This window comes from Corvus kubaryi, unplaced genomic scaffold, assembly GCF_017639235.1.
Source record: "Corvus kubaryi isolate FWS band 111438036 unplaced genomic scaffold, C.kubaryi_AGA036_p1.0 37392, whole genome shotgun sequence".
Taxonomy (NCBI): Eukaryota; Metazoa; Chordata; class Aves; order Passeriformes; family Corvidae; genus Corvus; species Corvus kubaryi.
In genome coordinates this window covers 1,796,712-1,818,766 of record NW_024581131.1, presented here as the reverse complement: position 1 = coordinate 1,818,766, position 22,055 = coordinate 1,796,712, and the positions used below count along the sequence as shown (strand labels likewise).

At 37.7% G+C, this 22,055-nt stretch overlaps 1 protein-coding gene across 2 annotated transcripts in view; it reads right to left on the bottom strand.

Annotated features, from left to right (window-relative positions):
* INSC (INSC spindle orientation adaptor protein) overlaps window positions 1–22,055 on the bottom strand; it is a 132,528-nt gene that overhangs the window by 4,222 nt on the left and 106,251 nt on the right. For both annotated transcript variants that reach the window (XM_042038690.1, XM_042038691.1), the window contains 5 exons: window positions 16,487–16,658; window positions 14,143–14,321; window positions 3,194–3,260; window positions 1,191–1,346; window positions 460–536 (listed from right to left, as the gene is read on the bottom strand). In XM_042038690.1, coding sequence (XP_041894624.1) covers window positions 460–536; window positions 1,191–1,346; window positions 3,194–3,260; window positions 14,143–14,321; window positions 16,487–16,658 — 651 coding nt within the window. The remainder of the gene's footprint in view (window positions 1–459; window positions 537–1,190; window positions 1,347–3,193; window positions 3,261–14,142; window positions 14,322–16,486; window positions 16,659–22,055) is intronic.

The window sequence follows — 22,055 nt, the reverse complement described above, 5'->3', positions numbered from 1 at the left end:
CACTACATTGTCTTGGAGACACTAATAGAAAAAAAAATTGGAGTGGAAGCAAGAAATACTTTTCCCCCTTTTTGGGTGCTTTACATAGATATTTTCATATATACTTGTGAGTGTGGATAAAGGGCTGCTACCCCCATGACTCAAGGCTAATTTCAACAAACATAGAACCATCACAGAATGGAATTTAGGAATTAATGCATCCTTAAATTCCAAAGTGTCCCAGTGAAATTCTTTGGTGCCCAATTATGTGAAGATGAAGCCATTTTTCCTTATGTGTTAAATCTTCAATCAGATGATGAATAATTGACAGTGTACAGGATTATGCTTAAGGGGAAAAGCAGGAGAGCCTGACATGAATTCAAAACATTTCTGCAATACTTATGCATTTTGAAACCTATAGGGATTTTTTTTTCTTAATTTTCCAGTATAAGCATGAAAGAAACACTAAAATGTACATACCAGACATGCCACTAAAACAGAATCACTGTTATTTCTTTCTGTTGGTGATCTGCAAAGTTTGATCAGGCGAGGAATACCTGAGCGCACAAAAGAGTGTCAGGAGAAATAATTTAGAAAAACAACTTCTTATTTTGAGAATTTTTTAGATGCATCATATTTATCTTTTTTTAGTAGATATGATCTCTAATGCAAAGATGATATGCAAATACTTAAGGGACTTTCCATGGAGCTATGCAGTTCAGAGCAGTGATAATTAATAGTTGTAAAGCATAAACAAATAAATTGGGTTTACTTGCTACTGCTCTCTCAGAGTGGAAATTGTAACTCCATTTTCTTCCCTACTTATCCTCCAATGCACCCTTAAAAAACTCCTACCCAAAGAACACTTTCCCTCCCGTTGGATTCATCACATCTGGACCTGCTGGGGTCCTGGTTTTCTGTGCCCTGACAGATCCTGCACAAGGGTTTACATAAAGGAGTGGAGGAGGCAGCAGAGTCAGTCAGCACAGTAAGGCACAGCTACGTGTTGAGTGGATGCTGCACCTCAGGTTCCTCTGGGAAATGAGCCAGAGGTTCATTTAGCTCCATCTCCTCAGTCATTCTCTGGACAGACTCCATAGGGAATATCTTTCATAAAGTTTACCAAGTAAGGCTAAAAATTAAAAAGAGCTTCTCCATGACTGGCAGTTCCTCCCTCTTTCAGTGCCATTAAGCAGAAGACACATCCTTACAGCTGAGTTTTATGGCTGCATCTGCCACCTCGGGATCTCGGCTGAGCCGTGCCAGGGTCACTGCAGATTTCTGCTGGACTCGCTCACAAGCGGCAACTTCAGCTGGATTTCCTGAGGAGGACTTTTCAAAGAGCATTTCCATTAAAAGCTGAACACCTAAAAGAACACAAGAGCCATCGTTATCCTCTCTCCAACAAAAAAACTCAGTGCATTAAAGGGAAAAGGAAAGCTGGGTTAATACAGACCAGTCAGTGCCCAGGTAGGACATGGAGAATACAAAAAGGAGGGCAGCAATTTGGACGTCAGCACTCAGGCACATCTGATCTGTGCATAAGTTTCTCTCCACTAGGAAGCTACAGAACTTCTGGAACTAGAAAATGCACTAACTCTTTCCTCCTCTAAAAGTTGGTATTTTAAATTTCACAAATTTATTTCGGTCAACTAAATGCAATTCCTTATTTTCTTCTAAATTAACCTGAAGGGAATTGCTACCTGAAAAACCTGTAATGGCATATTTCAGCTTTCTAAATGAAGTTTCAGTCTCAATTAAAGTAATTATTTTTTGTTTGTTTACATATTTTTAAGCAAGCCTTTAAAAGTTTCCTTTTCAAACTGTTTAAGGGTATTTCAGAATGAGGAATCCTTTAATGAAGGGAATGATTATATCTGTTTCTTGAAGTTTACTGTATGACTAACTCTTCACTCCAGAAGAGACAATGTCATCCATGTCAAAGTGGCTTCACTAACTTATTATTGACTGCAGGAGTTGGTACTCTTCTCGTAGTACCACAAAAAAAAAAAAAAAAAAAGACTTCTCTTTTCTAGATTATTTTAAGTGTAAAGACAATTATGTGCTATTAGACTCCATATGCTATTAGGCATTCAGATTACTTCAGGTAGCATCAGAGGATTTTTAACTGTTAGAACATTTGCATAAATAATTCAGAGAATTATCATCAGAACCATGCAGCTAGATAATAATCAATCAGCATACAAAAAAGTCAGACTTGAGAAGAAAGTATCTAAATTCTCCAGCATTCAAAGACCATTCTCAGAATGTCACTTCTGACTAGCACCTGCTTATTATAACATTAGGCAGACACAAACAAGACTTTACACACAGAATGAATGTCAAACCCTCTCAAAAGCCAGGGGGCAAATGCCTCTTGTGAACTTCCATGAGGAAGTCTATACAGCAATTTTACTTGGTGTCATTGTCCCTGACAATCCACTGCAGTGCCTAGCATGAGTTAGGCCTAGCAAAGCAATATATATGAATTTTCAAAGTTACTTGGCCTAGCAAAGCAATATATATGAATTTTCACTGTAATTTAATGTTTCCCACCAAAAAAAAAAAAAAAAAGGCACCTGTCTTACTATATTGCTTGGCCTTGAATTTGCTGGTAGGTGTATTAATACAGCATTTACATCTTCCTCTATTTCATTCACAGAATTATTAACTTTTCGGACTTCTGGTGTGCCAGTAACACCCAGGATTTCTTCAACATAGTGAATTTTGCATAATGTGGTATTCAAAGAAGTGTGAAGAAAAAACTGGCAATTGCTGTACAGTAATAAGTATGTAATACTTCTGAACACCTGTGAAAGAAGTGACACAAAATGCAGGTATGCATGGCTCAGCATCAGGTGATGACCTGCAGCTTGTAAGAATCGCCACGTTGTGTAATTACGACAGTAAAGGTTGTTGAAACCTTTTTTACTACTTAGGTTTGCATCTAGGAGTAAGTCACACACACAGAACACCAGCAATGTGGTCACAAATGCAAAGTTTTCTAAACCAGTGGCATTTTATTTGTTATGTAGAACCACCCCCAGGACTCATTTTGCGCCCTGCAGCAATGTGCAATATCCAGCTGAGATAGGATATAAAATTAAGCTTTATTAGTGAAGCCTTTCTCCTTTATCTTGCAAGCCCTACATTCTCATCTACTCAGACTCTCAAAAAATAAATTAAAAAAATATAATTCAGCTAAAATACATACCATTTCCTTGAATGATTTCTGTAGCACACTGGTCCAACACAGACATGTTTGCCAATATTGTTACCACCTGTTGTTAAAAAGAGAAGGAAATATGAAGTCTAGTCCTACAATTCAGTAATATTAAATATCATTGTGGTTCATAAAATAAATATGGCAGAAATATGGCAAACATCTGGGAGTGCTGTTATTGAGCTGAATCAGTTCAGGTGAAATGCTAAGAATCCTCACAAGAGATCTGGAGTTTTGAGCTTTGATTCAAGGGAATATTTAAGGAATATTTTTCAGTTTTGTTGAAGTCAAGAAAGGTGTGCATGTCAAGGCACTATCACAAAAGGAACTAGACTTAAAAATCTGTTTATACCTTTCCAGAGGTAAAGACCCTGGTCAGGCTTGTACCAACACATTCTGTGTTGATATGTGCACAAGCACATTCTGAGATCTTGATTTACAGAATTTCTTATCCCAAATAGCTTTAACTGTTTTTGAAGTTAGGTGTAAATCAACTTGCTTAAAGTGATGCAACAAGCCACTGACAGAGCCTGGACCCTGTGGTGCCGTTGACTTTCAGTCCCCCATTCCCTTCATTGATATCACATACTTTCTCACACATCTGGCAAGACATTCCTCTTTATCCTTCAAATAGTTTGCTTTTTGCATGCAGACACATCTCAATATTAACAGCATGTGTGAGAGACCAAATAATAAATGCTAGAGATGGCCAGAATGCAAAACAGAAACAATATCCTTTCTTAAGAGGTTTTTAATTTTCTCTAATCTAATTCAGGAAAACTGACCAGCCTCAAAAATAATGGTCAGTTTTGGAAATGGTTATCAACTTTTTAACAGTACAGTGTCAGTTCAGAAACCAGCAAACTTAGATCTAAGGAGGCATGAGATCAAATCATCATTCTGATCTCACTTTGCCATTTTAAAAACAAGGATGACTCATTTCCGATGCTGTGACATAAAGGTCTTCCACTTTGGAAGGCAGTGTTACAGTGTCATCTCTCTGAATAAATATACTTACTTAGCATGCAAATGAGTTGCTGAAACACTAGAGTGACAGGTAGAAATATGGTAACTCAGTGTATGTCTATGTATTTATTCCATATTAATTATTAACTGTGTTGCAGGCAGAGTGTATATGTTTTCTCATTCTAAATTATATCCCGTTAATGAAAATTGCTTCCTCTGTGCAGAATCTGTACCCCATGTGGCTCTCTAAGCCACAGATGAAGAATTCAATTAACCACAATTTGAATACATGCCAATTATTCCACTGCTTCAACTTATTTTGTCTAATAAGTATTTTCATACATAAAAATAGTTTGTGTGCATCTTTTGACACCAAAAAATTATTTGAGGTTATAGCTGTATTTCCTTTGTGTTGATTATGTGGCCCCCATATTTTGCAAGGTTTATGGACTACCCTAATGGGTTTGTATGCAACCTTCTTCAGAGGGGTGTAAAAAAGACCCTTATGATCAATGACCACCAAGTTCTACCTATATTATCTTTTAAAATCTTAGTAGGACTCAAATGGTAGTTAAGCCATGGATTAGCTCACTCCATATGGATAGATTTTTCTTTTCCCAAGAAAATTCATTCTCCTGTGATATAAACAATGTAACAAAATAGGATAATGTAAAGGTATAATAGGCAAGCAGAATAAAGAGTTGACTTTGAATGCTCTATTTCCCTTACACTTTCCTATTTTAAAGTTCATGCAACTTACATGAAAATTTCCTCTGTAATACAAACCAAAGTTCAAGGAAGTTTCCTACTAAAGGTAAACACTCTAGAGGAAAACCCAAACAAATGTAGACTTGATTTCAGAAAGTAATACGTCCCTGAGTACTGGTATTAATGAAATCTCATCTCTTTTGGATTTAGAGTTTACCAAAAAACATAAATAGATGTTTTCCAGTAGCATGTCTCCCTACATCTCTAGATGTAGATTTTTAGGGGTTTTTTGTCTAATGATACCCAGACTTACAGTGCAATCTTTATCTTAGACTCTCTTCCCATTATCTGGCTCCAAATTTCATAAAGCCTTAGGCAGTCTCAAAAATAACTACAAAGTCCTGTTGAATCAGCAAACCAGTTCAGATGTTATTGTGAGACATGGAGCACACAAACAGATACAGATAAAAGTGACTGCCTAAGCCTCATTTCATAGTTGAAAATTACTGGGGGAAAAAAAGATACTAAAACCTCTTTTAGAACTGAAATAACTTTGACATAATTGAAAGACTTGAAGACATCTAACATGGAATCTCTACTGTTCAATTTCAATTTTTAATATCAATTTCATTACTTGCTCAAGTAATTGATCCTATAAAAGAGCACACTCCATGATTACAAAGCACTGGCACCTGACACAATTTATGATTCTTGCAATTTTTCTGTATTCCTAAGCCATGCAATGAACTTGTGGTCAACTCAAAGTATAAGAAAGAGGATATCCCGAAGGCAGGACATGTGAGCCCTGGTCATCTGCCAGTGCCATCCTACCATGCAGAAGGAATGTGCTGAAACCACCCACTAATTCCAGTTCCCTAGTGATGTCTTAACCTCTGGGATTTGTAGATGTGCTATTAAGCAAATTTATTCAGGGAATCCAGCATAATTCCCTACCTCAGCATCTGTATCTCTGCTAGGCAGATTTGCTTTGGAGGTGGATCTTGATCCATGCATTTCCAGTATCTGTGTTTTAGCAGTGCTCTCCGATAGACTGACCCAGGCTGGTCCACACTCCTTTCCCTGCCATCCAAATCCATCAAGAATTGCAGGTGCCTCTCTAAAACACAGCAGTGTGATAAACCTGGTTGCTGCAGTTTTCTCTGTGAGCTGGCAGCCCTAAATCCACTGTACTAATGAAGACCACAGAAAAATAGACTTGATCAACAAATAATCAGCATAGAAACATAGAATGGCTTGGGTTGGAAGGGACCTTAAAGATCATCTAATTCCAATCACTGTCATAGGTAGAGACACTTCCCACTTGATCAGGTAGCTCAGAGCTCTATTCAGCCTGGCTTCAGGCACTTCCAGAAATAGGACATCCACAATTTCTCTGGGCAACCTGTTCCAGTGCCTCACCACCCTCACAGCAAAGAATTTCTTCCCACTATCTAATCTAAACCTACTCTGTTTCAGTTTGAAGCCGTTCTCCCTTGGCCTGTCACTACATGCCCTTGTAAAAAGTCCTTCCCCATCTTCCCTGTCGGCTCCCTTCAGGTCCTGGAAGGCCTATGACATTTCTTTGCCATCAGAGGGAAGCTGGATGATTCAGGTCAGCATCAGGAGTCACACTGCTAAAAACAACCAGTGGAACAGGCCTGCCGGGTTCATCCCGCGCTCAACACCTGCCTGTTACCGCGTGCTCAGCTCTACACACCTGAACCACGGAACACTGAGACACAGAAAAATGCAAAAGCTCAGGAAAGGAATTCTCAGACCAGCTCATCTTTTAGCACCTTTTGAAGGGGCACCAACTTAGCAAAATATCAACATGCAGAGATTTCACTGGGAGTAGTAAGATTTTTCACAAGAGACTAAGTAGTTAACCTTCAGAACTTAAAAAACCACATCTAAGATCAAGAAGCTTTGAAGGTTCATCATTAAATAGTTTTTGGTGAACTGAGTATAAAGACATATTTGAGGGGGAAGGGTGCCTTTAGGTCCTTGGAAAATTTCCCTATTTAATAAATTAACTTTAAAAATAGTGTCATTATTTCATATTTTTCAAACGTCAATACAGCATCATCTTCTTAGTCTTGCAGTTGCCCTGGAAATTAGTCTGAAATCTAATTTAATATCTCTATTTTTATAAGCAAAATAAGTTAACAGATATTAAACAGATACCTCTCTTAAATGACAATATCATATATTTTTATAAAATTGGTGGTGTTGATCTTCTTTGGTTATTCTATACATATATTTCATAATTTAAAATTTGTTTTTATTTCCACAGCTTCCTTCCACTCCCTCAGACTTTCACACATATTGAATTTATGAGTGGTGAACCTTCCTTTTCAGTTCTGTAGTCTGCTTTGCACTAAACTGTAGAAATTTGAGTTGTCAAGAGCAATTTAAATTTGAGAAACCACGGTTAATTAAAAACCTTTAAATTAGTTTTGTTCGAACTGCAGTCACCTTGAAAATTGTTGTTGCTAAAATATGTAATTACTAACACTATAATATAACACTTTTCTAAACAACTAATGGCAACTAATGCTCACCAACCAGTGCACAGAGGTACTGAATATTTGATGCAAAAGTGAAAACTAGACACAAATGCTTTGCTATAAAATAAGATACACTGAAAGTGTAAATCTGTGTAAATCTATCAAAGAGATTTAAACTTAAAGAATACTTAAGAAACAGAAAGCTTCTCTGATAACTTTCCCTTAGTGGGAGATTTAAGATGATCTGAAAGTATCTCCCATTATTGTGAAAACAGCTACTCAGGAAGAAAGATGGCATAGGATTTGGAGGATGAAAGCACATATTTTAGCCTGTTAAAGGGCCAATATCTTACACAATTGAGGGTCTCTTGCCTCATTTGTGGGAGGGGGGTGTCTACAGAGGTGGAAGGTGTGATGCTAATATACCTTTATTGATAACAAAGGCACCCTGCTCAGTAGGCTTTTATCAACAGCCCTGACATAAAAAGAAAGACACGAGCTCAAAAAAAGAATTAGCAAGTAATTTAATAAAGTGGCAAAGTAGATCAATATAGAATTGCTAATTCTCTTAGTTAATTACTCCTTTAAGGCTGATTGATTGCTAAGTAATATTAATTTTTGTACATATTATAGGAGCATTTTGTAATTCACTCAAATAAATGACATAAGCATAAATGATAGTGTGCCTGCAAAGTTCCAGATACCCATCTTCAGAAACAAAGTGGCACCTGAAAACTACTCAGAAGCAAGACAGTCTCTGTTTCTGAAGGCAAATTAAAATCATCTGAACATCACAATTCAAGATCCATCCACAGGGAGACAGCAAAAGAGTACATATAGCAGGGATCAAGAACAGGCATTACAGCAAGTTGAGGGAGAAAAAACCTTTCAAGATATTATCTACTGGGAGAAAAAACTTCACTAAGAAGTCTCTAGAAATATTTTCTGGGGCATTATATTGCTTAAAAAGAGAAAATAATTTCAATTGTTTCTGATAGCCATATTTGTGATTGGGAATTTAGTTTTTCTCCCTGAAAACAGGAAATAAATACACCTAGATGTGCAGAAGAAGTTAACATCCCCATAAAATAATAACAGTGGTTGGAGACAGAATCTGCTTGCAAAGTCTAGGTTTATTCTGAGTCTGTGCCAGGGAACTGTATTCTTGGCATGCTGAGGCATAGCAACAGGGACTAAAGCTGTAGGAAACTTATATTTTGGAACAAAGGAAGTCTTTACTACATTTTTATTTACTTTACTTCCTATTGCTGACTCATCTAGATAAGGAATAGGCAGAATATCCAGGTTCTCACATTATTTGTTTATAAAAAAGCACATAGGACATGCACCCTGTATGGGTCACATTGTGAAAGAACACATCCCATAAGCCAGGGCATGTAACTAGAAGAGTGATTGAGTTAGTGGCCACAGTTTTCTGTCTTTCAGGTTAAAACCTGGTGGGCGGAAAGAATAACCATCTCTCAGACTTCCTCCAAGGAGTTGAAAACATCTCTTGTTTTGAAACAGGCTCAACCAGCCAAAGGCACCTAAGACATCTGATCTCCCCAGAGTACAAATTAGCTTTTCAATACAAATTAGCTCTTCAACTGAGCAGAGATTTTATTCTTCCAACTGACCTCCTTGCTTTGCAAGTGGGAGCACATTGTCTTATCCCGCATAGAATCTGAAATATGAAAGGCAGAATTGTAACTAAGCAGGAATTTTGTCTCAAAAATTTTAGTGCTTAAGATAGAGATATACCCCTGAAGTATAACAATCCATAATACTGACCACATAATGCCAGTCAGTACTGTTATTTATTTATGCTGGTCACATGTGTGATGTGGGGATCGGTTAACCCACTGCTTTTCCTATTTCACATGATCCCCCTGTTCCCTGCCCTAGCCCTGGCCACTCCCTCGGTTTCTCCCTATTTGTTCCTGTACCCCAACCCCACCCAGGGACCGCCCTTGGGCCCCTGACAAAACCACCCCACACCCAGCTCACAGGGTCTCTCTACCTCTGAACATCATGGGGTTAAGATGTGATTAAAGCCATCCCAAACCCTCATGAGAGACCCTTCTCTGCCTTCTTTACCACCACTGCATTGTAATGCTGCTGGCTGCCAGAGCCAGATGGAGGGGCTGTCCAAAATGGACTCAGGGGTGTGACTGATTGCACGGCCCTAGGAAACCCTCACTGAGCTCTCAGGGAGCAGCAGCCTGCTAGGCAGAGCCTAGCAGTTACAACAGTGCACGAAAAGAAAGAGATAACCAGTTGAAAAGAAAAAAAAGACATCAGGAAAACTATTATTACAGTCTTACATGGGAAACTTATTTGAATATCAATAATATAATGGTGTGGTTAAAATTGAGATAGTCAGGTGACTTTTGGCCTAATTTTCATTCTTTCATTTGTTACTGGCAGTCATGTTTCTCTTGATTTCTTAAGCTTTTTTAAATATTTTTTTTAATTTATCTGTTCTCTTTCTAGTTATATTAGTTTAAATCATGTTTTCTCAGTGTGATCTAGTCAATACTGGAAAGGATCCCACAATTTTAATGTACAGTTTACCAAGCACAGTGCACAGCCAGGCCTCTCAGAGATCATGGTACTAATGTCAGAGCTGGATATTAACAGAGACCTGTGCAAGAAAATGGTACAGATACCCTTTTATGACCTTGTCCATATGTGAAGGCTTTGTTAATAAACTCCCCAGTATTCAAGAACCTCACATTGAGAAGTAGTACTGCAAGTTTCTCTCATACAGACAGGGATTTTCAAAAGAAATCTAAAAGAGCTGTTAATACTCTTCCCACTAGAAACATAATTCTCAAAGTGTTTTACCTGGGGTTCAACAATATTTAAAAAGCAAAACTTCTTTGTATTAAAGTAACAACTGTCTCTAATCTCCTTTTGACACTACAATCTCCATTTAAGGAGGAAAAAAGTGAGGAAAGACAGTAAAAAAAAAAACCACAAATGCCTGATAAGGAAAGGAAAGATGAAGAGCAGAGAAAAAATGTGGAACCTAGAGGAAAAATGGTATTAAGGATTTAAAATCTTAAGTGAGAGAAGATCTCAATGACAAAACCAGCAGCATCTCCCAAATACCAAGAAAACAGGAAAGAATTTATCAGAAGAAAAAGAAAAAAAAAAAGCAGCAACCATTTTCATTTTTTCCTTCCAACTTAATAGCCTTTCTCCACCTCAAACTGTTTTGAAACTTAATTCACTGATTTTAGACCTAAGAATAACCACTTTAAAATGTGTTCACTGCACATTAATTCTTTGTCTGCCTGAATAAGAGAAGATCAGAAAGTGTTAGGCTATACCTCCACAACTTCACAGGTAAGGTGAGAATACTAACAACACTGAAGAGACAAGTGGGAATGCAGAGAGAAAAGTTTTATTATATATAAACATACTGTGCCCACACATACATATTTCATATTTTTCCATGTAGAGTCTAAGATGATGGTTAAAGTCAAGAAGACCCTGAATGATAAGGGGTTTGGCTAAACCCCTCTCCTGACAGGGCTTAAACTCCATTAAGACTGTATATACTACACTGCTGAATTTAGGCATGAGCCCTTCTGATAGGATATTTTTATACTTCTTTGAAGTAAAAAACCCCCTCTTCAGAAAATAATTGCCCGCAGAAAGAAAAATAACATGGTACATTCATATGCATTTTGACCCAAAAGAGGGGACTAAAGAATATGGAAAATAACTAAGGAATCTGGAAAATATTGCTTTATGACAATACTTATGCCATGTTTTTTGCTAAATACTGAGGAATCTCAGCATAATGTTGCTGGCTACAGAAACTGTCACATGCTTCTATAAAATGGACAACGATAATTTTGTTTATCAGTAAGTCCAACTCTCAGTTCTAGATTTCTTTCCTGACCTAATCTAACACTGCCTTGGAACTGAAAGAAGAAGTAGGTTGGTTTTCAGATAGTGAAGACAGGAAATGTTTGTTATCATTTACACAAAAAAGCTTTCCAGAAGTCAAAAGGCAGAACATTTTTAAAGGTGCTTGAGCAGTAAAATACTTCTTGCAGACAACACACAATGTATCCAACATCCTGGGAAGACTGTTATTTATTTGTACCATCACAGAGGATGGTAATTAATAATAATTCTATGTCCTGTATAGAAGGACATAGTGTGAATTTAAGATGAGATAAAATGGCACAAAGGAAAACAAAGTTCCCTGTTCCTTCCCTGCATTTCAGCTGTCTTTCTCCCATTTTTGGCTTACAGAGTAAAGCACACTTCAGTCTAGCAAATTAAACTTTCTTAAATCAGCATTAATGCTAAAGTAGTAATATACTCAGAAATATTAGGTGGTTTTCTATAACTAGCTGTGTTAATTCAATTAAAGTTTTGTATGAAAAACATAGCATTTAAGTTTGAGGAGCTCTTTTATACAATTTTATAATTCAGCTAATATTTTGTTGTATCTGCTATGAATCTTCTTAATTCGTTTAATGGTTTCAACATCTAGTATAACTCAATTCCAAATCATCTGTTTGACTGGCCAGGATGACTTAATCATTCAGAATGGGCATTAGTCCATGAAAATACATTTCATATTTTTTGCATATTCCAAAATAAAATCTTGAATCAAAAAGTTTTCAAACCTACTCATCCTTAATGTACATCTCCCTAGGCAAATGTCTACTGCCTGGGACATAAAAATATATATACTGGGAAAAGATATTGACTACATTAGTTACCTAAAAGGATGTACAATCAAAAACCAAAATGGCAATTTATGATACCCTTATAAAATATAGTATTGTACTGTTTTTTTTTCTTTTCAGCTGAGAGTATTTTCCTCATTGCAGCTAGGCACAGAGCAATTTAAAAGACAATGTATTCCATAAGACTGCCATAATTGGCAGATACCCCCCCCCCACCCCCAAATACATGACTGAAACAAGGGGAGCAATTTAGTCAAACACACACTTGTTCAGGAATTTGAAGGAAGACTTCCACATTACCAAAACTTCTTGACTGGCAGCTCTTAAAAGACAAGATGAGCAGCACTCAGATCCCACCTGGACATTCAGTGCTCAATAAAAGAAGACCCCAAGGTAGGATTTTATACTTCCCATTGCTGCAGGAGCCAAGGAGTCGGCTCAGAAGCTTCCTGCAGCACACCACAGAGAATATCACCCTTTCTGCTCTAGTTTTTCATTCTGAGATGGAAGGTGAGGGGTTATGGGGGATGAAATCTCATCAGTTCTTGGAAGGATGCCATTCAGTTTGCTGTTCATCCAGCTAGTGAGATGAACTTGCAGCTTGCAGGTTGTAAAAGGCCTAGTACTAGTCTGTCACCTAAAAAAAGTCATAGGTATTTCTTTCAATGTCTGCCTGCCTCATAAAAAGAAGGGGCTTGGTGTGCTACCCTCACAGCAAACTGCAAACTCACAGGTGACAGCAGAATTCAGATGAGGGCATAAAGAAATAAGGAAATCAAAACTATGAGAGCATACGGGAGGAATAAAACAAAAAGGACTTGAAGAATCCTACATATGTAATAGTACACAGCCATGTCAACACCACAGCTGGTATCCTTGACTTTGCCCAAAGAGCAGCACAGTAATTATGGCTTAATTCTATCTTTTTATGCACAGTCCTGAGCTAAAAAACTAGTAAGTGTTATTAATATGAGCTAGATTACCTAGTGACCCCTGTAGAACACCAATAATCAGTTTCTAGGGTCCACTGTGCCTTAATCTCCAAGGCCTGGCTCCCGGTTAAGGGTGAACAAAGCCTTCTTTGGCAGTGCAGATCCTAAATCTACCATAATTCATCTCTTGGCTACTTCAGAGGTGTGAAGGGGAAGGTTGTGAGGCCTGAATGATGGACTTTTAGTTACAATCACAAGGTCTCTTGAACAGAAGTAGATTAAGGGAGCTGAGTACCAACCTCCATCCCTCAGCAGTGACTGCTGGAACCCTCAGGCCTCATGCACATTACTCTGCCGAGGCAAAATTAATCTCTGAGATGCCAAATAAGCAGTGCCTCTGCAGCACCCCATTGCATAGGAGTTCCTGAGAGGAGCAAAAGAATTCCCTCTGATTTCATCCATGCATTACCATAGACCTTAAGTATTCTGTGTCCCTTTACAAAAAAAAAAAAATTAAAATAATGGTGAGAAGGAAAGAGAAAGGCAAAAGTACATTAGCAGTATTTGCCAATAAAAATTTGCAAACCATCTACCAGGCAGTGAGGACTTGGTCCAAAGCCCACCGACGTCAATGGGCTGGGGATCAGATCCTTATTCAGCTTTTGGAGCTAATTCTTCTTTGAGCTGACAACCATTTATTTAGGCTCCATATATAACTTTGCCTCAAAGCTCCATCCGGTCAAGTTTTGAACCACTCCAAAGACAGAGATCGACCACCTCTCTGGGTCTCTGTGTCACTGTTTGGCCAAATTCATGATGGAAAAAAAAATGTACTATCTTAGACGTATGAAACTGCACCTTTTTTTTTTTTTTTTTTTTGGAAATCACATTAAAGTTGTCATATTTTGTAGTGCTCATTAAAAAAAAAAAACCACAAGAAACCAAAATCAAGGAAGGAACTGAAGCAGATAAAGAAAGAGGCATATATTGAAAAGAGCCAAGAAAGGAATACATGAAAGAAACTTAGGTCTGACTATGCCAAAACAGACACAGTGCTGAAATCTGTTGGCTTTTACACAAATGTGACAGTGGCTTGCTGAGAAATTCCTCACCTGATCCCGAGAATATGGAGTATCCACTATGCGTTTGTCAGAACATGCTGCTAGGAGAATCTTCATTGCATTTAACTGGAGCAATATTTCACAAGCCATGGTATCAAAGAAAGTAATATTGGCAAGAGCTGCTGAAGCCAGCAGGAAAACTTCACCTGATGAGGCTTCTTGGCACAGTTCTAGGAATGCAGAAAATAAACTGAATAAAAGTCATTCGTTCATTGCAGCATTTAAAGGCAATATTTATGCATCTGCAACTTGCAATAGTGATCTTATTAGCAAATATCAAGTTCATAAATGTCGAGATAAAGAGGAAACAAAAAATAAAGTTGATTTTTTTCAATTATGTAACATCATAGAGTGGTTTAGGGTGGAAAAAGACTTCTAAGATCATCGGCTCCAACCAAACCCATCACTGCCAAGTCCACCACTAAACCATGTCCCCAAGTGCCACATCTGCACAGCTTTTAAATACCTCCAGGGATGGCGACTCAACCACTTCCCTGGGCAGCATTTCCCAGCACTTAACAACCCTTTCCATGAAGTAATTTTTCCTAATATCCAATCTAAAACTCCCCTGGCACAACTTGAGGCCATTTACAGTTGTTCTATCACCTGTTACTTGGAAGAAGAGACCAACACCCACTTTACTACAACCTCTAATGAATTATATGCTCTACCTAATATACCATTCTATTGGGAATATTTCACTGCATGTTGTTCAAAATAAAGCTTTAAATACAGGAGGTAGAAAGCTAACAGTAAATGCCCCATAAGAGAATAATTCTGTTATACATCCTCTTCTTTAGAAAAAGGTACATATACATGTTGCCTATCTCTAAATCTAATTCTCTGTAGTTGAAAATCATCCTGCATATTTTTCAACTTCAATAAGAAGTGCTGAAGAGACAGCTACCTTTTAATCTCTTGTACATATGTACTTTAACTAAGATGTGAATCACCTGGTAATGGGATTTCTGCATGGTTTAAAAATTGAAGATATTACAGTAATTCAATTACTGAGTTATAAATATTACAAGGAAACTGGTGTGTGATTACTGAAACGGCTCTTGCAAAGTTATACGTGTTCCATTTTTAATGCTTACATTTCTTGGGCAGAATATATATCACTAAAATTCCTGTGGAACTTAAACAGCAACAATTGAGGAAATGATCCACCAGCTAATTCCTTCTGGATAGGCTGTTCAGATAGGCCCTTGGCTCTGGTACTATAATAACCCAGAAAATCATCTGAAACAAATCAGGACAGATGCCTCTAGCTACAACAGAATCAAGCTCAGCACAGGTTAGTTTCACCTGCTTGATTCAGGGCAGTGTCACGGCACAAGCTTCTCCATTTGTTGCCAGACATCAGGAATAAATTGTTCCCTTGATTTTTGCATTGCTAGTTCTGTTTGGGCCTATTGAAGAATTCCTAAATACATCTCAGAAAATTCCCAGCCACTGCAGAATCCTCAAACACTGGTACTACTCTTTTTTTCTTCTTTAAAAAAAGAAAAACCCCAAACACAAAAACATGCATTCAAATTGAAATGCTGCAGTCTAACTGTAACCACTGGGCTCACTAGAAAAACATCCAAATGTACTGATCCATTATACATGAGAAATCAAACTAGAAAACCCAAACAGTAAATTCTGACGTGGAACTCTGGGAAACTGAATTTCCAAACTAGAGAGAAGAGAATGCTTGTATGAAAGCTTCTGGTATTTGAGAGGGAGGGAGCACAGTGCCAGAAATAAGATATTCTTCTCTTTATGAAGTAATGAGAAATGTCATCTTGTTTTTCTAAACCATCCTCACTGACCTAGGTTAAGAAAAATCTTGCTGTTACCTTTGTCTCTTTTTACCATGGATCAGAGGCCTAGACAAGAAAGACAGATCTTTTATTTCTTTTTAACAATACCTATAAATTATACGACACACTACTTTTCCTCTGAATTATCATACAAATGCAGATGTAGTGGTGAGCTTGAGTTCTAGCAAATTTGGAAAATAGAACAGGCATGAAGGTTAGCAGCTCTTAATATTGCTCTTTTACAGACAAACATCAGACAAGAGAATGCTTTGCTGAGTCTTTCTTTCCTGAGGCTCTTAAGGTAGATTTTCACACAGATATTATTTTTACAAATATGCATAAATTCTATTCAAATGTGGACTGGAGTAAAAAATATTATACAATTTCAGAATTCTCTGGTTCAAAATTTAAAATTGTTATTTTGTCTGTTAAGGGAAGTATGGTAAACCTTATTTAGGGAATATTTCTAATGAAAGAGTCCTGCTCTGTTTTTTTAACTGAGCTCAGAAGTCCTGCAGAAAACTTACTGACAAGTGCTGTCACAATTTCTTCCATATTTTCCAGAAAGCTGCTGAGATGCTGAGTGAACGTGAGGTGTGGAGATGTGATCTGGGCTATTACTGCAGCTGCTTCTGCATGAGTAGCTTCAGAATGGCTGTTATCAGTGAGGATGTCAGCCAGGCACAGTATCCCATCAACCTATGAAATAACAATAGGTAGAAGTTAGAAATACTGTAGGAAGCACTTTTGCAACCAAAGATGGTTTTCCAGTTGTCTTTTCTCAGCGGTGACTAAACTACTCAACTTATTTTCAAAAATAACCTAAGCTTGGTGGCCTTTGTGATGCAGGAAGCTTCAGTTTAGCAAATACAAATGAGTTCAGCACATGAGTTTGTGGACCTGCCAAAAGCCTTGCAGTTCCTTCTTCCTTAATGTTTCCATGAAATCAATTTTGGTCAAACAAAATCTTTTCTGACAGACATCCTAATTTAAAAATGAATCCAAAAATAAGCTCTGATAAGCAAATGCATTTAATTGCTACTATGCCTCATTTGAGGTCTTCCACAAGACTTGAACCTGAGTACGCACTAAGCTCTAAACAGGTACACTTGACACTTTTCCCTGAAATTGTCCCAAAGCAAACACAGGATTGAAAAGAATACTATTAAGATGACCCTAGCCAAAATGTTCCTGATGAGCTTGCAGAACACTTAAATTAAAGCCAGGTCCACATATCCCTTGCTTACTTCAAAGGGAAACAGAAAAATGAGAAATGACTTAGGTGTATGATTTTAGAGTGTTTGAAGTGTTCTTACACAGTTCAGGCAGATAGATCTTTTACACACATATTGGTTAGATTACAGGAGACTCACTGACACAATGAAAGGCAGCCACAGAGCACATCCATTGGGATCATTGTTAGCAACCAAGTGCAGGAAGGGAACGTTCTCCGTGCACAGAGGCATAATCTGTGAAATTTCAAATTAGCACCAATGTGTTTCTCCCCATTTAACATAGCCCTGAATAATTTATCATGTTGACAAGCAAGTAGTTAGAACACAGAATCATTTAGGATGCAAAAGACCTCCAAGATCATCGAGTCCAGCCTATGGCCGAACACCACCCTGTCAACTAGACCATGGCACTAAGTGCCATGTCCAGTCATCTCTTGAACACTTCCAGGGATGGTGACACCACCACCTCCCTGGGCAATACATTCTAATGCATGGCAATCCTTTTCATGAAGAAATTCTTCCTGATGCCCAGCCTGAACCTTCCCTGGTGCAGCTTGAGGCCATTTCCTCTTGTCCTGTCACTGGCTGTCTGGGAGAAGAGGCCGACTCCAACCTTGCTCAACCCTCCTTCTAGGCAGTTGTAGAAAGTGATAAGGTCTCCCCTGAGCCTCCTTTTCTCCAGGCTAAGCACCCCCAGCTCTGGACACTTCACAGATACAAAGAGGAGTTGAGAAGGATTAGTACTGAAATATACTTCTACACTCAAACAAAAGCCAAACCCACATTTGTGTTGTACAACCACTTAGACTCTTTCTTAGCTCTGTTGTTCAGACTGTGTTCTCTGTCAACTCAAAGCTTCCTCAGAACATCCATGTTAAAATCTATCCATTATCTTCATAAAAGGGTATTTAGCAAATCTCTTATTCTCATTTTTTAAATTTATTAATACAGAATGTTAAGTTATCTTAATTACTTGTCCTGCAAAGGGCATGAATTAAATTATTTGATAAGCACTGACAGTTACTCTATTTTACGAGAAAAGCTCTCAGATGGGAGTAAAAATTACCTTCTGTAAGATTATTCACTGGGATGCAGTTTTTAATAGGGAATAGACTATATCATTGAAACTCTAATAACTCAGATAAATATAGAAGAAATTATATCTCTATTTTTCCTCAGATCACAAATGGTATTTATTGTAGAAGCTCTGGTACTGGCAAAAATAGAAAGAATAAATTTTCAACATTAAACTTTTTCTTGACAAGCTTTCAACATTAATCTACCTACAGCAAAATATTTCCTCCTAGTTATGGCAGAATTCTACAGCTTGAAACAGCAGATTCACATAATTCACTGGGCTTCAAGGTATATTAATAGATCTCAGTGTCAAGAATTAATCTATGTCCTCACAAGATGATTTAGTACCCAAAGTGTGCTAGACAATATCATATGCAAAATCCCACAATTTTGTCACCTTGAAATCTCCCCAGATCACACCTTGTCTGGGGTCCAAAGGATGTTAATAACAACAGGCAGTAGAAAAAGTTAAACATATTCCAAGACATTCAAAAAAATACTTCACAAGACTTCTAAGATCTGTTCAGCAGTCTTCAGCTCTAAATTTTCTGTTTAAAATTCACTTGGCCAACTCTTATGCGATGACCTTGACAAACGACTAAAGACTACTTTTATGCTGTTTGAGAGCAGGTAATGGATTATGAAAGACAGGTACAAGTACATGGTTAGATTTTTCTATCACCAGTGATTGTGTAAATCTACATTAATAATACAAGCTCCTAAAAATACAGGGCTGTACTCAACTTTTAAATCATATATTTGATTTCATTATTTGCTAAGTAATAGTTTTTGGAAATTGGGAGTTGCTGAATTGTGAATAAAAAATGATTTCATTCGACACAAAGATAAATTACATATTTTGGGTCTGTGAAAGCCAGCACTAGTTATTCTCCTTCTTATTCAGAAACATGTAAAATACTAACAAATTCAGCCTAAAATTTGCTCCATACACTTTTACCTCTCATCTTAAATATAGAAAATAAAATAACTCTACTTCAGCAGGCAACCCCATTTATAAGTGTCTAGCAATAAATTTTAAAATGACAGGGGAACAATCTAATAAAAGCACTTTAACATCCAAAAAGAAATTGCTGCTCAAAGCATTTTTATAATTAGGTTTCACACTGAAAGGAACTTTGGATGGCTGCCCTGTTTTCTGTTTAATTTTGGTGAAGTAATCAGCTAAATGTCAAATCTGTTCATCACCTTGGCAATACAAAAGAACCAGTTAGCCAGATAATGCAAACAAATGAATTCCATGAATGCAACAAGATGCTGAGGAGCCCCTGCATTTGAGGAATGGCGTTCAGTAAACGCTTGATCACTGATATTTCAGTATTGATAACTGGAAAAATGCCAGGAACTTACATCCTTATGAGCATAGCCCTGTTGTAGAAACTTAATCCAAGTGACAAAATAAATGTGTGACCATGTTACTGCATAGATCAAGTCTTCTGAAGGGAAATAATTTCTTTTTTCTACACAGGAATGAATGAGTTCTGGGGCAAGAGTCTTCTTTTTTCAGTATACCTATCCTTCCTCCTAAAAATATTAAATAAAACTAGGCATCCATTAAAGATACCAATACAGAACTTGGGATGAATTGCACTAATGACTTCACGATTTGAAATATTACACACAACAGCAGTCTTAACTCTGTGCTCTCCACAAGGAGGTTTAAGGCAGTTTTTCCAGGCTGCTCTGGGAAGCAAGACCCACTGCCTTCCTTACAGTAATGTCTATGTTCATTTGTATAAAATGCTGCCAAAGGCCTTTTCTCATAGCATGACTTTCCCTACCATTCCTGTTTGCCCACTGAACGTTCAGATGATCCTTACATGTTGCTAAATTTCCTCAAAATTTTTCTTTTGCCTTCTCTAAATTGATCTCCAGAGTCGTTTAGTGAGACTGTAAATCTTACAGGCTATCAGCTGATTTTCCACTGTCAAATCCATGGATAACACTATCAGCCTGAATCTGTGTGCTTCTGGTAAGAAGAACCAGCAGATTCTGAAGCAGTTTTAATGGAAGAATAGAAGGGAGACATTGAGACCCAGATGTAAGGCAGCAAATGTGGAAACACTATCACAAAGGGGATTGCCCCTTAAACAATCTCAACCTTACCAAAGGAGAATTTCAAAAGCAGAGGCTGATCCAACAGTCAAGAACTGATAGATCAGAGCTGTGTGTCTTCTATCCTTTCACACATGTTGTGTAATAGCACCTCCTACCTGAAGCTAGGACGGGTTAAACATGTAGGTGAAGACATGAATATTAGCAGGAAAACCAAATATAAAAAGGTGGATAAAAACCCAAACACATCAAAATTTATAGGATGGGGAAGAGGGTGACTGAGAAAGAAGGCAGGGAGGGAGGATTATCATATTCATCCAGCAAAACCCATATACTGTTATTTTGATGACTTGTTACTGAGTAACTGAATTTCTGATCATCAAGGCTGAGGTATATCCGGTGTAAATTTCTGTAACTTACTCTGTCTCTTAGAAGATCTACAAGTCTTGTTTAATTTCTACATTTTAAGAAAGGAATGGAAAAGGACAAAAGTATGCTACCTTACACATAACAATCTTTTATGTTTGAGCAGTTGCGTTGCAAGTGCTCTGCAGATGAAAACTGCCTTAGCTGAGAACTGTTCTGATTTGTACCAGATGAACACTCGGTCAGCTGTTCTGAAAATAAAGTGATATTGTAACAAAGTGATGCCATTAAAACATCCCCAAATAAAATCCCAAGCAGTCCAAACTACTGCGGCAATTCTATGGCAGCAGCAGTGACCAGTGAAAAAAACTGCAATGATTTTTATAACTAATGCTCTAGAACAGTGGCCATGGCATCTAATTTATAAGCCCTATTTCATACAAGACAGAATAGTGTGTGGCTGAATAGAGGTTGAACAGCTCAATAGAGGTTGAACTCAGTACCTTTGAAACTTCTGTCCTTAACTTTAGCTTTGTATCTAAACAGGCAATGAGTTCTGCTTTGGTTTGCAGCAACTTTGACAAGAGCTTCCCTTTTAAACTTCCCTCCTTCAGGTGTGGTCAAACTGATGAAGAGGTATTTGTTCTTCCTGACATTTAACCATCAAGGAGAAGTGTAAAGCTGATCTGTTTTCTATGAGGAATATTGTTGTATGGTATAAGAAAAAAGACATTTGGCTGTATCAGCTTGAAGGATGCATTAAATGTGGCAACGCCTGAGTAGCAACCTTACATCCATATTGCAGGGAGAAACAAACTGCAGGGAAAGATGAAATAAGTTCCTTACTCTGGGCTGACTAGGAGTCAAAAGATAAATTGTATGTAAACCCTTTCTCCCTATGAAACCAAGAGGAAGCAGCCTTGCACCTCAGAATTCATGTTCCTCGGCACTCAGAGATGCTCTAAGCTTGTTGCAGATAAAAAGTACAACTGTTTGTCAAAGAGATAATAGAGAAAAAGTCATTTTAGAGAAAGGGTGGACCAAATCAGTAAGATCGATATCCAGACTTCTCTCTTGTCTTTGCTTCAAGGATAAGAGAATAGCCGGCTTTGAACTCCCTCAATGTTGAGGACTGATATGAAGGATAAGACAGTCTTTTAAAGTATTTCTTTGGTTGATAAAAGAAACCAGGCACTGCACTGCTATTAGCCTAGCAACTCACATATTCCCACTCCCATAAATCACAGCTTACATTGCTTCAAACTGCTCTCTACAAACATAAGAGAAACACCCAAGGATAAACTCGGCTTTCCTGATCTACTCCTCCTATACAATATCCCTCCAC